General features: G+C 48.0%; 1 protein-coding gene across 1 annotated transcript; it reads left to right on the forward strand.

The window, feature by feature from the left end:
- The first annotated feature begins 1,869 nt into the window (after window positions 1-1,869).
- Window positions 1,870-8,043, forward strand: C9H12orf57 (chromosome 9 C12orf57 homolog). Its single transcript, XM_061548045.1, has 3 exons — window positions 1,870-2,116; window positions 5,508-5,684; window positions 6,792-8,043. The coding sequence occupies exons 1-3, from the start codon at window positions 2,065-2,067 to the stop codon at window positions 6,929-6,931; spliced, it is 369 nt and encodes a 122-aa protein (XP_061404029.1). The 5' UTR covers window positions 1,870-2,064; the 3' UTR covers window positions 6,932-8,043.
- Window positions 8,044-19,156: the final 11,113 nt, after the last annotated feature.

Below are 19,156 nucleotides of genomic sequence, written 5' to 3' on the forward strand. Positions count from 1 at the left end.
ACGCACACACACAGACACACACACAGACACACACACAGACACACACACACAGACACACACACACAGACACACACACACAGACACACACACACACAGACACACAGGCAGCACGCTAAGCACTACACTACCGTTCCTCCTACACACCACACACGCACACACACAGACACACACACACAGACACACACACACAGACACACACACACAGACACACACACACAGACACACACACAGACACACACACACAGACACACACACACACACATAGACACAGGCAGTACGCTAAGCACTACACTACCGTTCCCCCTACACAACACACGCGCGCGCGTCCATAGGTACACATACACGCGCTTGCTGCAGACACACACATACACACACATACATAACCGCACATACACACAAACACATACACACACATGCATACACACAAACATACACATACATACAAACACACACATACATACACACAAACACATACACAATACACACACACATACATACAGACACACACATACATACACACAAACACATACAGACACATACATACACACATACATACAGACACAGAGACATACACATAAACACATACACACATAGTCATGACCCGGCTTTGCCCGGGACTTGTATCCACCACGCCCGGCCGCCTTTGTCTCCCCAGTGGCGATGTTAATACGCCACACCAGTTACTCGTTTTGAGGCTGAGTCCCTCCCTCGCCACTCTGCCTCCCTCGCCACTCTGCCTCCCTCGCCACTCTGTAGAGGACGTGAAATTTGTATGAATTTACCTCAGAGTGGCGTGTTGGGTGTCGAGGCCTAGCACCGTGCAGAGCCTCCCGCCTTGCCTGATTTTCCCACCCGGCGAACGCTGGGTACGGGTGCCGGTCCCCCCCCCCCCCCCCCCCGCGCTATTAAAAATGGCGTCCACCCCGCGGAGAAAAGTTGCTATTCGTTGCCAGGGGCAACCGCCGTCCAATGAAAGCGGCGAAGGCGTGGCTAGCCGTTGCCAGGGGCAACCGCCGTCCAATGAAAGTGCAGTCCACACACACACACACAGACACACAGACATGAACGATTTTATATATATAGATTACTTTACATGCAAATGTGCAATATATTTGTTTTATTTCTGAGTTTAATGCTTCCCTTTTTTGTTGAGCCAAAACACATTTTATAACACTGACCGTATGTACAATAAAAAAATGTTCAGTTCTGAGATTCGAACAAATCGATTTACGAACGAGTCTCAGGAACACTATCCGTTCCTAAGTCGAGGACTGCCGTATATTGGCTGGGTGACTAAAAAGCAGAGCTGGCGCAGCGGGGAGCCATAGCTGGTGCATCTGCCAGCCATCTCAGTCAGTCAACCCATGGCAGAACTTGGGTCTGTTCCGTAACCTGCCAGCGGGCCTTCGTATGCATGTTGAACTTCTTTCGCACCGTACCGGCATACCGTGCCACCCCATATGGATTACCCCGTATTCTGGTAAAGGGAAATTTAGTTTTCAGATCCGTACGGGGTACAGCCGTTTCAATACGTGCAAACACATTTTTTTGTCAATTTTTTTTGTGATGGGACTTTGCAGGATGAACGTTGAGATTTATAATGGACATGGGGTGACCAATAATGTCTGAATTGGTCTGCAATAAGGTAGGGGGCACTGATAAGGGGTTGACAGCAAGGAGGTGGACGATGCGGTGCATCGGCATCATCAAATAAAAATCACCCTGACTTTGTTTGTCAATCAAAGTGGGTTGACAGGTCTGCGTTCGTAGCCAACCGCGCTTCATCTTGGCATTGCAGCAGGGCACGAGCGCCACTTAGCGGCGACCGGCGGTTATTGCTGCTGCTGTTGCTGTTGTTTGGCTCATCGTGAGTCTGTTGCGAGTCTCGGCGTTTCGAGGCTTTGTGGTGGTGGTTGTTGTAGTGGTTGTGGCGGTGGAGAGGGTTGTCTCCTGTGTCTGGCGTCTCCGCTCGTCGTCGTCGATTCTCCGCCACTCGCTCCGCGGTCGCGGCTCAAGTGGCGTGGGGTTTGGTGGCGGCAGAGACTCGCGTGGGCCCTCGCAGCCATGGCCTCCACTCAGCAGGCCGCCCCCACTCTGTCCGTGGACCAGGCGAAAGGTGAGACGCTCGTTTGGGGGCGACACCATCACCATCATCACCACCATTACCACCACCATCATCACCATCATCACCACCACCATCACCACCATCATCATCACCACCACTATCATCACCACCACCACCATCATCATCACCACCACCATCATCATCATCACCACCACTATCACCATCACCACCACCACCATCACCACCATCACCACCACCACCGTCACCATCATCACCACCATCACCACCACCATCATCACCACCACCATCACCACCACCATCATCACCACCATCATCACCATCATCACCACCATCATCATCACCACCACTATCATCACCACCACCACCATCATCATCATCATCACCACCATCATCATCACCACCACTATCATCACCACCACCACCATCACCACCATCACCACCACCACCATCACCACCATCATCACCACCACCATCATCATCACCACCACCACTATCACCATCACCACCACCACCATCACCACCGCCACCATCACCACCGTCACCATCATCACCGCTACCATCACCACCACCATCACCACCACCATCACCACCACCATCATCACCACCATCATCACCACCATCATCATCACCACTACTATCATCACCACCACCACCATCATCATCATCACTATCACCATCACCACCACCACCATCATCACCATCACCACCACCATCATCACCACCACCATCACCACGGCGTTGAGCCGCGTGTCTGGCGGACGTGGCAGTGGTGCTGCTGCTGTTTCACCAAAACTTCACCGCGTGCGGTCGCCAAAGTCCAGGTCAGGTTGGGATATCGCTCGAGTCCTCATTGTTAGCCGTGTCGTGCTCCGAGCCAAGCACTTGCTCTACGATCCTGTACATGCACATCCATTTTCAATCCACTGCTGGATGAGGGCCTCCCCACGCCATGCGGGTCGCGGGTTGTTTATAACCACGCCGACATGATAATGAAGCCTGTCTAAATGCATCCGGGAGAGTTGACCCCGAGTCTCAAGACGTACATCTCAGGAGGGTGCTGCTCACGCGGTGGCGTTTGTCCAATTCCTTCCGTGCGATGTTTGGGTAACGATCCATTGATTCATCGCCACCACGCAGCGATTTCGATGGGCGAGAGTTGCGTTGCGATTCAAGATCCTCAAATTCTGGTGGTTTTAGCTTTGCGGTGAGTGTAAGTGGCCCTTCCGGCAATTGTTTGACCTCCCACGTAATCCATTATTACTACAACAACAACAACAAATGCGACCCGTGAACATCGATATCTTTACATGCTGACATTGTTTAACGTTAATCGATCCTTCGTAACAACGCGGGTTGGCTTCGTGTGGTTAGGAAACGGGAGAAGCTACGAGGCGAGGGGATGGCAACATTTGGCTCTGACCTCTTGAACCCCAGGGCCGGATTAAGGTTCTTGTAGGCCACAAAATGGGACATTTTTTTGCCAGTATCAAAGTTTGAAAAAACAAGAATAGGTTTTACCATTGTTTTTATTCTTGTAGGCCCTAGGCACTTCTTTTTCGTTGACCTTCAGTGGTAACTTCCTACAGTACTGCAGCCCTTATTACCACCCTCTAATAAGAATGCGAAAAAACACAATTTGAAGATGTTATTGCCAGTTTTTTTTATGAAAAAAAATCTCGAAAAGTTCATCTCCGGTGTTAATTTCTCACACCTTACAAAAACATAGTTTTGACTTGACTCCTTTGTGTATATACACAGTGCCTATCCAAGCTATATAATCAATAATATATCTTGGTTACATTTTTTAAAATCGTACAAACAAACCAAACACGGTAAAATAAATTCGTTGGCCCTTCAGTTTTCGTAGGCCGTAGGCACAGTGGTAAATTTAAGAGGCACAGTGCCTACTGTGCTTTTGGATAATATGGCCCTGCTTGTCCCGTACGTTCCACTTGTTGTGCAGCCGTTCTCAGAGGCTCAAACCTGTTTAGCGCAAACGTATCATCACAGGCCGATGCGCACATAAACTTCACGAATGGAAGATTAAAGGCATGCCACAGTAGTCCGACTGGCCATTGCAACCTAAATTCTGGACTATACAGTAAGCCACTGTAGTCTGCTCATTCAATGGAGCAATAGCAAACCTACAACTCTCTCTTGAAGCCCTCCCGTTGCCAGCAGACATCGACTGCGGTATTTAGCTCTTAAACATATCGCCATCATGGGCAAGAATAGGACACAATTCTGAATGCATGGAATCTCATCAGATTGAGGATGCCAAACAGGGTTGAGCCTGGTTAGTACTTAGGAGAATGCCTGGGAATGCTGATTTTTTGAAATCAGAATCTTTATTTATCTTGGAGAAAGCCAATGAGCTATGAAGCTATTTTCACAGATGTTTAGTAAGAGAGGGTCAGACGGTTACTGAGAAATGGACAGGTTATAACAGGTCATTAATGGATTCTTCAACTTATATGTGAAGCTTGATACAATCTTATATGAATGATGGTTTTCTCCCACATGAAGCCAAATAATATAATCGTCAATGTAATTGGACAAGCATAATGTGACCCTCCTGAAAGAGTCATGTATGTATGTATGTTGAACTTCTTTCACACGATACATAGCTAACGGTACTAATTGGACGTGCGGGGGGAAGGACAACAAATTAAACCCAAAAAGCAGTCCTAAAGAAGTGAGTCTTCAATCTTGATTTAAAAGTGCATAGCTCCAGTGGCTTCTTAATATCGGAAGGAAGAGCATTCCAGACAGTTGCAGAAGCGCATCTGAAAGAGCGCGATGTAGTGACCATATTTGTTCGATGTTTAGCCAAAAGCCACCGCGAGGATGAGTGTGTCTTTCCCTGAGTGAGTCTTTCCGGAGTGAATAAAGGGCACTATTCATGTGATTTTGGATCTCCCGATTCCTATGTATGAATGTGTCTGCTTGTCAACATTTGCCATTTATACTGAATCTCAAGTCTCCCTAAGTGTGTAAGTCTGCATATGTGAGCCACTTGTCCTGCCAATCTCAAGTAATTGATACTTATGCCTCGCTGAGCATTTAAACTGATTCCTTAGAGTAGTGATGGTGTCTCTGGCTTTTGATATTTCAAAAGGAAGATAAACATTTTCAAAACTTGGAGAAGCTTGTGGTTGGTTCGCCTCTACATTTTCCTTTATTCTGTTCCCAATGATCCTTGTGAACAAATTATAAATGTACAATAAGAGCGGAGAGGCAAACGGAACCAAAAACCGTATCTCTAAATTCGAAACTGTGGTTTTTGACGAACCATTGTGCTTCTACACCCAATAATTCCATATTGTATCGGACATGTATTGTACTGTACATTAGTAAACTATGTGTAACTGTATTCCCTGCCCACCCTGCTTTCCTCCCTGCCCCTCACGCCCCCCCACAGCTGTCCTGGCGGAGGTGTTGGCGGCATTTGCGCTGCCCGAGAATGCATCGCGCATGGAGGAGGCGCGCGATGGAGCCGCTAACGACATGTGCCGCACGCTGCAGCTCGTGCTGCCGCTCGCCACGCAGATCCAGCAGGATGTGGTCAAGACGTACGGCTTCACCAACGACGGAGAGGGTACGTGGCAAGTCGCCGCGTGACCATGGCGGACTTGTGCATGGCCGCGAGTCTCTCGATAAAACTTTCCAACGAGTTGCATCAATCCACGTGTTAGAGAATGTTTCTTGGAAGGAAATCTCATAGAACTACTGAGTGATCTCTTATCCACAGACCTACTCATAAATGTTTCTTTGGTGGCAGTGAAACTGTTAATTGTATTTCTCAGGGCTAGCATTTTGGTGAATTAAGTGCAAAACTAAATTGAATGTGGGCTGAGATCATCAACTCTACACTTGGAACCCGGTTTGATCACAACCCAGTCTATTTAAGACCATGGGTTTCTATATTCGTCTGTCGGTCACTGTTTTAGTCCAGGCTGAGACCATCAACTCCACAGGAGAGAACCTGGCTTAATAAAGGGTGTCTTTAGCCTAGATGAGCACGAAGGGTCCCAGCAGTACCCAGCCATTCCAGGAACATCCTGACACTGGCTCTGCTTGCTTTTTGTACCAACGCTTCAGGTGTCATATAAATTTGTGGGCTCAGCCACTGCATCTCCTGCACCCTTACACCTGCAAGGTTTAATGCTGACATAGGCAGGATAGCATACGCAAGGTTCTTAGTGCAATAGCTACTGTGTCACCAAACTCTGCCCCTCATCGTCTATCATTATAATCCGCCATAATTAATTCACTGCTTGATGAAGGCATTGCCATCTCTCCCAGTTCTGCGATTTAATAATCCCCCTCGCACCTGTACATACATGATTTAAATGCTCCATCTCCTCGATAGATCTAATCTCAGACGCGTTCCATTGCTTGGCTGCCACTATCACTATTTAAAAAATCGGCGATCATCCCTTGTGATGTGGTCTGTCCAAATCCACTTTTTGACAGTATTAATTGACTTCATCTTTGTATGTTATCTTCCATGTGTTAATTTTTCTCTCAACGTAATTCCAAGCCTTCATTTCTAAATATTTTGTGAATATTTTGTTAATTTTGTTGTAAATTACCATGTATATGATCCATATGTAAGAGCATATAGTTTATGAAGTTGAGCGCTGAGTGTTCCGGTCTCACTTTGTGAACCTCGCCTTGCTGCCCCTGTATGCAATGTGTGCAGGTGTGCTCAAGTTCACGCGCCTCATCCGCAGCTACGAGTCCCAGGACCCCGAAATCGCCAGCATGGCTGCCTCGCTGAAGGCCATGTTCATTCCCCCGTTGCCTGCGGCCCTGCCTCATACGAACCATACCACAAGCTGACATTGACGCCGCCGATTGGGTCCTACCGTCCATTGTGCACCGTAGCCTGCTGAGCAGACCGGGGTCATTCACACGATTGCTGCCAGACATCCTGGTTTGGCCGGCACAGAGCTGGTGTCAGAAAGGTCCCCCCCCCCTCTCTGCCAAAGCTTTTGTGAAAATGTAGATTTTGTCCTGGTTAAAAGTGTCCTGGCTCGCGCTTATCTTATACAGGCAAAGGACAGGGATAGCTGAGTCATGGGTCGGATTGGCTGAGGAATGGGCACGGTCTATGAGCAGCAAGTGGCACCATGAATGAGTGGTCGAGGTCTCACTGAGTGGGGCTGTTTGCTGTGAGCCTGGCGAGCCTGGCCTGGCACAAGCGCTGTGGTGACATCACTGCCACTTACTGGGTAATGGCGGTTGTGTGGGCGGGCAATTGGTTGTGTGGGTGGGGCTAGTGGCTGTGTGGGCAAGGTTGTGTAAAAGTGGGCAGGGCTGATGGATGTGCAGCCGGATCACCATGATGTGTCCAGGTTGAGCCCCAGATATTTGGTAACTTTAATTTACACTGCCCTTGGGTGGGGTGCCCAGTATATCCATTTTTTTTTTTACATTTCTGAGGTCAAATTTATCACGTTTACAACTTGTATTTTTTGAGTGCTAAACAATTCCTATTACATGAAAAAGTATACAGCATAAATGTATAAAGTAACTTAAAACAATACAACAATTATAAGAAAGTACTTGGTCTGGAGAAGTGGGAGTGTAGCGAGAGACTTTGTTACTGTACAGGAACTAATTATGGTATAATTTGTTACAGTACTAAAATGGGACTGCCTAGCACTTGATGTTTCTACATAGCGTATGTTTGCAACTGAAAACCACTCGACATTGCTTTTAATGGTGTTTTATTAATTTTTTGGGACTGCGATTTTATTTTTCCAATTTTCCCAAATTTTTTACCTCCTGCCCCTAACAAAACCCCTGTTATATACAGGCCACAGTATACCCACCTACATGATTTCAAGGAGACAAACTTTACAATTGTAATTGGCCATTCTTAATTACAGTCACAATGTAACTTCAGTACATGTTGCTTCTGTAATGATGGTAATAAAAATTGACCCCAGGTCTGGTGTGCTTGTGTGCTGCTTTTTTCATAAAATCTTCACTGCTTTGTGTAACGTTCATTGGTTTCTAATTTGCTACGTGGTGACGTGTTTTTGAACAGCTATAGTCAGCGTTTGAGAATTTTCTGGTTCATGTGATACTCCACTGAGCACCTACACACAATCGATTTCATTGCTCCAATAACAATATTGTCACAGAGTAAAATGTATTTTAGGAGGTTAATATGCAGTATTTGGCAGCACTTCTTGATGAAGGCCTTCATTAAAATAGATTTTTCCACGACGGAGGTACTCTGTTCATGAAGCCATCCAGGTCTATAAACACAGACAACTTCAACCGAGAAGATGGGTACCAACTGAGCAATCCTTGGAAGGGCGTTATTAACTAGGTAAAGTCTTAACTGACTGTGATGTTTCCATCCTACCTGCCTTTGTCAGCTGTTATTTCCGACTGTCTCTATGCCTCTCTTAGATCTCTCACATGTCCTTTGGATTGCACATCTCAGGCTCACATGCCCTTTGGATTGCACTCTCATGGTGCTAATCTCTCATTAACACTGCTTTTATGCGCATATGCGGGCATGATACTCTTATGTGGCGACGGAAGCTCATTCATGCTAATCTCCCTCCCTAATCCCTCTCTCCCTCGTCTCCCCCATTAACACAACTGACGTGCTTACGTCCGTGGATGGAATTCCTTTCCAGCTCAGACCCCGCTTGCTTTCCCAACGCCACATATATAACCTTGTTGTAACTGCTCTCTCGCTGGTTCAGCAGTTCCACTGCTGGATTATATTTTTTCCGCCTGAGGACGACCGCTTGTGTTGCGATCGAAACGTGATTTAGTTTATTTTATACCTACGTGACTTTACCGAAAGAACCAAAGAGTATGGTCATGAGTGTTTTACGATACTTCACACTCGTACATGTGGGTTGGTGAAGGGAGGAGGGGCATCCAGGACCAGTTCAGATGTCACCACTCGTGAGCTAAGGCTGGGAATTAAACTAAGGTCGCCATTTTCATAGTTAAACTAAGGTTGGCTACGTATGGTGCGAAAGAAGTGTAACATGCATACATGCTAATAACTATGCAACCAAGCCATCCCGATTATAAAGAATGTACACATTGGCACAAAAGTCAGGATGCATTAATCTCCATATATATCAAATGGAAATTTGTGAATGTGTCTGTTCAAAATGTTTAGCGTACTTCCCGACATGCAACAAACTTGAAATTTGCCATGTGGGTACTTTCCAAACTTTACACCATGCAATAATTATAAAAATAGACTTTTGTATTTGGGGGGGGGGGGGGGGCGCAATTATGCATATACTGTATTTTGCACGGCAAGTGAGCTGTGACGTCACATCTGTCATGTCACCCGCGCATGCGCAGTGCTTAGCGCGCTACGCTACGAACCCGGCGACCCGAGTTCGATTCCCGCTCACGACCACCACAGGTGACGATTATTTGAACCGGTCCTGGGCCTCCCCGAGGTCGACTCAGCCTCAAACGAGTAACTGGTGTGGTGTGTGAACATCGCCACTGGGGAGACAAAGGCGGCCGGGCGTGGTGAATCCAAGTCCCGGGGGAAGCCGGGTAGTAGTCTATACTGTATATATAAAAGGAAAATTTGTGAATGTGTGTCTGTTCAAAATGTTTAGCATACTTCGCGACATGCAACAAACTTGAAATTTGCCATGTGGGTACTTTCCAAACTGTACACCATGCAAAAATTCTAAAAATACACTTTTGTATTTTTGGGGGGGGGGGCACAATAATGGATATAATTTGCACGCAAGTGAGCTGTGACGTCACATCTGTGATGTCACCCGCATGCGGCAGCGTCACGCAGTGTGCCTGCTGACGTCACGCGTTGGCCGTGTATTAATCCAAGACAAGAATCCAAGTCCCGGGGGAAGCTGGGTAGTGAAGCTAGTACAGATAGTCCCCGAGTTACGATGGTCCGACTTACAATATTTCGATCTTACGATAGCGATACGACAAAATTGTGAAATATTTAAAATTTCGCGCGGCAGGCACACGTAGCAGCGTACGAGGTACGAATCTTGGTGAGTACAGTGCAATATACGTTACGATCAATGCATGTATGATGCGTAGCTTTAACGATTTCATTTTAGGCTTACCACGATACGATACGTTCAATGCATGTTAAAAGTTTTTTCTATAGCAGATAGGATTGTTTCCTGAAAAAACTTTCCATTAAATTGCAGTTCATATAGGTAGGCTAAGAATTTACCTTGTTTTTTTACTTTACATTTTACTGTGCAATACAGTCTTGTAATTAATAAATACATACAGTATATAGTTTATACAGTACGCTACTGTAAATTGCTCTGTTTTGCTAAATTATCACCATTCTTTAAGACTCCTGGGTAGGCTAGGCCATCTTCGACTTACGATATTTTTGACTTACGATGGGGTCGTCGTAACGCATCTCCATCGTAAGTAGAGGACTACCTGGATTAATATAAACGCCCAACTTTATCATAGATGAATATGATGAGCGTTGCACTTCCCCTCGTTTTCATGCAGGGGGCGCTGAAAACCTACACGTGCCCCGTGCATGAACGACGTCGGCGTAGGGACAGACGTTCGATTACGTTGGGATCAGCAGACGGTGGTCTTCTCGCACGGCCAGCAGCTCGATATCGCCTTATCTCGATCCCGCAATCCCAAACAGGTGAAAGTCCGCATCGAACCGAACCCCCAACAAGGACATCTACTTAACGAGAGAAAATTCACACGAAATGTCGTTTTCAATGAAGTCTTCCAGATGTAAAATGATATATATAAACAACTGTATCTGTCTTCTTGGTTCTTTCGGTAAAGTCACGTAGAAGGGAAGTAATAAAATAATAAAAATAAAACATAATAAAACAATTCTCACGACGTTTCGGCCACAACGCAAGCAGCCGTCCTCAGGTGAAAACCAGGTCCGTCGAGGCGACAGAGTCTGAATGAACTGCAGCTACGTGACTTTAGGTCACCTCAGGCTCAAAATGAGTACCTGTATTGTGTTAAGAGACTGTAGGGGCAAGTGCTGTTAGCGAGCATCTATGAAGGCCGGAACGGTACACGAGGGGGTGGGTGGCCAGCACCACGCCCGACCGCCTTTGTCTCCCTAGTGGCGATGTTTACACACCGCACCAGGTACTCATTTAAGGCTGAGTCGACCTAGGGGAGGCCCAGGACCGTTTCAGATAATCGTCACTGGTGTTAGCCGTGAGCGGGAATCGAACCCGGGTCGCCAGGTTCATAGCACAGCGCGCTAACCGCTACACTACCGCTCCCCCTACACACCACACACGCACACACACAGACACACACACAGACACACACACACAGACACAGGCAGCACGCTAAGCACTACACTACCGTTCCCCCTACACAACACACGCGCGCGCGTCCATAGGTACACATACACGCGCTTGCTGCAGACACACACATACACACACATACATACACGCACATACACACAAACACATACACACACATGCATACACACAGACATACACATACATACAAACACACACATACATACACACAAACACAATACACACACACATACATACAGACACACACATACATACACACAAACACATACAGACACATACATACACACATACATACAGACACACAGACATACACATAAACACATACACACATAGTCATGACCCGGCTTTGCCCGGGACTTGTATCCACCACGCCCGGCCGCCTTTGTCTCCCCAGTGGCGATGTTAATACGCCACACCAGTTACTCGTTTTGAGGCTGAGTCCCTCCCTCGCCACTCTGCCTCCCTCGCCACTCTGTAGAGGACGTGAAATTTGTATGAATTTACCTCAGAGTGGCGTGTTGGGTGTCGAGGCCTAGCACCGTGCAGAGCCTCCCGCCTTGCCTGATTTTCCCACCCGGCGAACGCTGGGTACGGGTGCCGGTCCCCCCCCCCCCCCCGCGCTATTAAAAATGGCGTCCACCCCGCGGAGAAAAGTTGCTACTCGTTGCCAGGGGCAACCGCCGTCCAATGAAAGCGGCGAAGGCGTCGTTAGCTGTTGCCAGGGGCAACCGCCGTCCAATGAAAGTGCGTATGGTCCGAAATCCACACACACATACACAGACAGACAGACATGCACGATTTTATATATATAGACTAGCTGTACTACCCGGCTTCGCCCGGGACTTGTATCCACCACGGCCGGCCGCCTTTGTCTCCCCAGTGGCGATGTTAATACGCCACACCAGTTACTCGTTTGAGGCTGAGTCGACCTATGGGAGGTTCAAATAATCTTGACCGGTGGTGGCCATGAGCGGGAATCGAACTCGGTTCGCCGGGTTGGTATCGCAGCGTAGCGTTAACCACTACACCCACCACTCCTCACACACACAGACGCACAGACACACACACAGACACACACACAGACACACGCAGACACACACAGACAGACACACAGACACACAGACAGCACGCTAACCACTACACTACCGCTCCCCACACACGCACACACACACAGACACACACACAGACACACACACACACAGACACACACACACAGACACACACACAGGCAGCACGCTAAGCACTACACTACCGTTCCCCCTACACACCACACACACACAGACACACACACACAGACACACACACAGGCAGCACGCTAAGCACTACACTACCGTTCCCCCTACACACCACACACACACAGACACACACAGACACACACACAGACACACACACAGACACACACACACAGACACAGACACACAGACACACACACACAGACACACACACACAGACACACACACAGACACACACACACAGCACACACAGACACACACACACAGACACACACACACAGACACACACACACAGACACACACACACACACACACACACACACGACACATACACACCACCAGACACACACAACAGACAACACACACACAGACACACACACACAGACCACACACACACACACACACACACAGACACACACACACACACACACAGACACACACACACACACACAGACACACACACAGCCACACACACACACACACACACAGACACACACACCACACACACAGACACACACACACACACAGACACACACACACACACACAGACACACACACACACACAGACACACACACACACACAGACACACACACAGACACAGACACACCACACAGACCACAGACACACACCACACACAGACACACACAACACAGACCACACAGACACAGACACACACACAGACACAACACACAGCACGACACACAGACACACCACCACCACAAACACACACACACAGACACACACACAGACACACAACACAGACACACACACACACACCACACAGACACACCTACACACACACAGACACACACACAGACACACACACAGACACACACACAGACACACACACAGACACACACACAGACACACACAGACACACACACAGACACACACACACACAGACACACACACAGACACACACACAGACACAACACACAGACACACAACACACAGACACACACACACACAGACACACACACACAGACACACACACACAGACCACACACACACAGACACACACACACAGACACACACACACAGACACACACACACAGACACCACACACACAGACACACACACACAGACACACACACACACACACACAGACACACACACACAGACCACACACACACACACAGACACCACACACACACAGACACACACACACACACACAGACACACACACAACACACAGACACACACACACACACAGACACACACACACACACACAGACACACACACACACACACAGACACACACACACACACACAGACACACACACACACACAGACACACACACACACACACAGACACACACACACACACAGACACACACACCCACACAACACACACAGACACACACAGCACACACACACACAGAACACACACACAACACACAAATACACACACACACAACACAGACCACACACAACGACAAACACATACACACAAGACAAACACATACACACAACAGACACACACATACACACACAGACAAACACAGACCACAAGACACACACAGACCACACAGACACCACAACACACACACACACAGACACAAGACAACACACAGACAAAGACACACAACAGACACACACACACACAGGCGCACGCTAAGCACGACCTAATACGTCCCCCTACACACCACACACGCACACACACAGCACAGACACACCACACAGACACACACACACAGACACACACCACAGACACAGGCAGCACGCTAAGCACTACACTACCGTTCCACCTACACGACCAATCAACGCACGCACACACACATACACACACACACACACAGACACACACACACAGACACACAGACACACAGACACACAGACACACACACAGACACACAGACACACACACAGACACACACACACAGATACACAGACACACACACAGGCAGCACGCTAAGCACTACACTACCGTTCCCCCTACACACCACACACGCACACACACAGACACACACACAGACACACACACACAGACACAGACAGCACGCTAGCCACTACACTACCGCTCCCCACACACCACACACACACACACAGACACACACACAGACACACACACACAGACACACACACACAGACACACACACACAGACACACACACACAGACACACACACAGGCAGCACGCTAAGCACTACACTACCGTTCCCCCTACACAACACACGCGCACACACACAGACACACACACACAGACACACAGACAGACACACAAAGATCCCCGGTATAGCCTGAACAGACTGTAGGGGCAAGTGCTGTTAGCGAGCACCTATGAAGGCCGGAACGGTACACGAGGGGGTGGGTGGCCAGCACCACGCCCGACCGCCTTTGTCTCCCTAGTGGCGATGTTTACACACCGCACCAGGTACTCATTTAAGGCTGAGTCGACCTAGGGGAGGCCCAGGACCGGTTCAGATAATCGTCACTGGTGTTAGCCGTGAGCGGGAATCGAACCCGGGTCGCCAGGTTCATAGCGCAGCGCGCTAACCGCTACACTACCGCTCCCCACTACACACACACACAGACACACAGACAGCACGCTAACCACTACACTACCGCTCCCCACACACCACACACGCACACACACAGACACACACACACAGGCAGCACGCTAAGCACTACACTACCGTTCCCCCTACACAACACACGCGCACACACACAGACACACACACAGACACACACACACAGACACACAGACAGACACACACACACAGACACACACACAGACACACACACACAGACACACAGACAGGCAGCACGCTAAGCACTACACTACCGTTCCCCCTACACAACACACGCGCACACACACAGACACACACACAGACACACACACACAGACAGACACACACAGACACACACACACAGACACACATACACAGGCAGCACGCTAAGCACTACACTACCGTTCCCCCTACACAACACACGCGCACACACACAGACACACACACAGACACACACAGACACACACACACAGACACACACACACAGACACACACACAGACACACAGACAGACACACACACACAGACACACACACAGACACACACACAGACACACAGACAGACACACACACACAGACACACACACAGACACACACACACAGACACACAGACATACACATACATACAAACACACACATACATACACACAAACACATACACAATACACACACACATACATACAGACACACACATACATACACACAAACACATACAGACACATACATACACACATACATACAGACACACAGACATACACATAAACACATACACACATAGTCATGACCCGGCTTTGCACGGGACTTGTATCCACCACGCCCGGCCGCCTTTGTCTCCCCAGTGGCGATGTTAATACGCCACACCAGTTACTCGTTTTGAGGCTGAGTCCCTCCCTCGCCACTCTCCCTCCCTCGCCACTCTGCCTCCCTCGCCACTCTGTAGAGGACGTGAAATTTGTATGAATTTACCTCAGAGTGGCGTGTTGGGTGTCGAGGCCTAGCACCGTGCAGAGCCTCCCGCCTTGCCTGATTTTCCCACCCGGCGAACGCTGGGTACGGGTGCCGGTCCCCCCCCCCCCCCCGCGCTATTAAAAATGGCGTCCACCCCGCGGCGAAAAGTTGCTACTCGTTGCCAGGGGCAACCGCCGTCCAATGAAAGCGGCGAAGGCGTCGTTAGCTGTTGCCAGGGGCAACCGCCGTCCAATGAAAGTGCGTATGGTCCGAAATCCACACACACATACACAGACAGACAGACATGCACGATTTTATATATATAGATGGGTCCTTAAGTTAATCCCATCTGTGAAGGATGTCATTCCTGACATGCAACATCCTGGAGTCTACAAACTAAGTTGCACCTGTGGTGGCTGTTACATTGGGGAATCGAAACGATACATCTCTGACCGTGTTCGTGAACACAAGGCAGATCTGAAACACGACAGAACCAATTCCTCTGCCGTGGCTGACCATTGTTATAACGCCGTGGACTCGCATGATAGTTTTTTACCTACGTGACTTTACCGAAAGAACCAACGAGTATTCAACACGGGAGTTTTGGATGCTTTGGCTCGAGTCTCGCCCTGCCCGATGTCACTGAAGTGCACGGACACGCGGTGCCCTCTCGTGGGCGAATCTATGGCTGCAGATTATTGAGTGAAGCTGCGTTGCCAGCGGAGCGCGAACGAAATTAACATCATCAACGACTCAACGAATTTGCCAAATAGCACTGTTGTCTGAAGACAACAACGCGTATGGCCGACGTTTCGGGCAATGACCCTTCTCTCCGAGCCGGCGGCTCGCCTCTTCGGCGGGGACGGCCTTCCGCCCCGAGTGGCCGGGTCGGCGCGTGCCGTCGTCCCGCGACCTCTGGTGGTGGGTGGAGGTGGCAATGAACCTGAACCCTGGGAGCAGAGGTCGCTAACGGGTTTTGATTTCTTACCCGTACCCGTACCCGGCCGCACCAGGGTCTCAAATGGGTACCTGTACCTGGCCGGGTACGGGTAGCCGGGTACCGGGTAGGGTACGGGTAACGGGTACCCGGTTGCGACCTCTGCCTGGGAGGAAGGCCGCCTCCGTGAGCTAGACGATGTGACCATCACGGACGACCGCTAACTAACACAAGGGGCCGTCCATAAATGACGCCACGCACCTGGGGGGGGTGGGTGGGTCAGACATTTGTGACGATGGGGGGGGGGTGGTGAGAAATGTGACGTCACGTAAAAAAATTCTTCAACACGTTCTACTTAATTAAATGGACTTTTTTATAAATGTTTTATCTTACAACATCAGAGTGCAGCGCCATATTAAATACGCACTACAATGACAATAGTTTAAAGCGATTTGAAGAATTTTTGGGGGGGGGGGGGGCAGAGCTTTGTGACGTCACATTTGAGGGGGGGTCTGACTTTTTGTGACGCCGTGTGACGAAGGGGGGGGGGGTCAAAATCGTCCAAAATCGCGTGACGTCATTTATGGACGGCCCCTAACCAACACGGACACCCGCTAACTAATATAACCAACATAGACGCCTGCTAAATAACCTAACCAATATGGACTGCAATGTTAAATCCTCCCCGATAATTTTATGTTAAATGCTCTCCTCGAGTTCAATGTTATCGGCTCCCATATACTTCAATGTTAAAGGTTGCCATAGACTTCAATGTTAAAAGTTTCCATAGACTTCAATGTTAAAGGCTCCCATAGACTTGAATATTAAAGGCTCCCATAAACATCAACGTTAAAGGTTCCCATAGACTTCAATGTTAAAGGATCCCATAGACTTGAATGTTAAAGGTTCCCATAGATTTCAATGTTAAAAGCTCCCATAGACTTCAATGTTAAATGCTCCCATATACTTCAATATTAAAGGCTCCCATGGACTTAATGTTAAAGGCTCCCATAGACTTCAATGTTAAAAAATGAAATTAAAATTAATAAAATTATAAAAAATCACGACGTTTCGGAGGCAACACAAGTCTCCGTCATCAGGTGGGATCGTCACAGCCAGATTTGCTGTATCAAGTGAGGCAGGGATTCCAAGATGCAAGTTCTTAAATACAAGTGAAGGGGGAGGAGAGGGGGAGGGAGCTTATCAGAATGTGGTCGCCAATCAATAGAACGTATCGGGAGGGGGGGGGCTAAAAGAGAGCACGAGGTGCACGTGTACGTGGACATGCCTGTGAACAAGCACCTGTTGGTGCACATGATAGAAGAGAAACGAAAATGCCCATGTTGTTTATACCAGTGTTGGTTGACAATAAAGAGAGTACTGTTAAACGCTGGGGATGTTAACACTCGGTAAAGTAAAATAGTGCCTGTCAGATAAGATGGTCCAAAATGTGTAGTTAAATCTTTTTTGCATGGTTAATAACATCTTTCCAATGATTTTTCCGAGACCAAGGTGCTCTGCAAACCCTCTGGCTACCTTCAAAGGTTTGTACACGAAGCCATTCAGATGTACAAACACAGACATAATTTCAACCGTGATGATGGGTACAAACTTTATAATCATTGGAAAGATGTTATTAACCATGCAAAAAAGATTTAACTACACATTTTTGGACCATCTTATCTGACAGACACTATTTTACTTTACCTATAAGGTATTAAATTATATACTGTATTACTATACACCACCCTATACCTTATAGGTATAGGGTGGTGTATAGTAATACAGTATTAATTTAATGTTGGGTTTGTCTATGGCAGTATATAGTACGGGGGTAGACCCGTGTGATGTAAGAGAAAAAAGTTTAGCTGGAAGCATATTATATTTTTTGCGACGTAGAATTGTAATGTATTACTTACTGTTAGTAGCTCAGCTTATTGGAGAGTATATTCAGTATATTGATGATACTATGTAGTTTATGCTTTAGTTTTTTACGTGGTGGTTTAGTTACTGCAGCTACATACTATTAACATTCCTTCCCTTTATTAATGCTACCCCTTTCCCCTCCCTTTTATGCTGCTAATCCTGCATAATGCACGGGCATAATATGACTTTGAAACCCCACGCCC

Source organism: Lethenteron reissneri, chromosome 9 (assembly GCF_015708825.2).
Source record: "Lethenteron reissneri isolate LAM-NWPU_2019-01 chromosome 9, ASM1570882v1, whole genome shotgun sequence".
Lineage (NCBI taxonomy): Eukaryota > Metazoa > Chordata > Hyperoartia > Petromyzontiformes > Petromyzontidae > Lethenteron > Lethenteron reissneri.

Excerpts from the sequence above, each read along its gene's own strand:
- C9H12orf57 (XM_061548045.1), top strand. The coding sequence starts at position 2,065 with ATGGCCTCCACTCAGCAGGCCGCCCCCACTCTGTCCGTGGACCAGGCG. Across the intron at positions 2,117-5,507 it reads GTCCGTGGACCAGGCGAAAG|CTGTCCTGGCGGAGGTGTTG; the intron begins GTGAGACGCTCG and ends GCCCCCCCACAG. Across the intron at positions 5,685-6,791 it reads CTTCACCAACGACGGAGAGG|GTGTGCTCAAGTTCACGCGC; the intron begins GTACGTGGCAAG and ends CAATGTGTGCAG.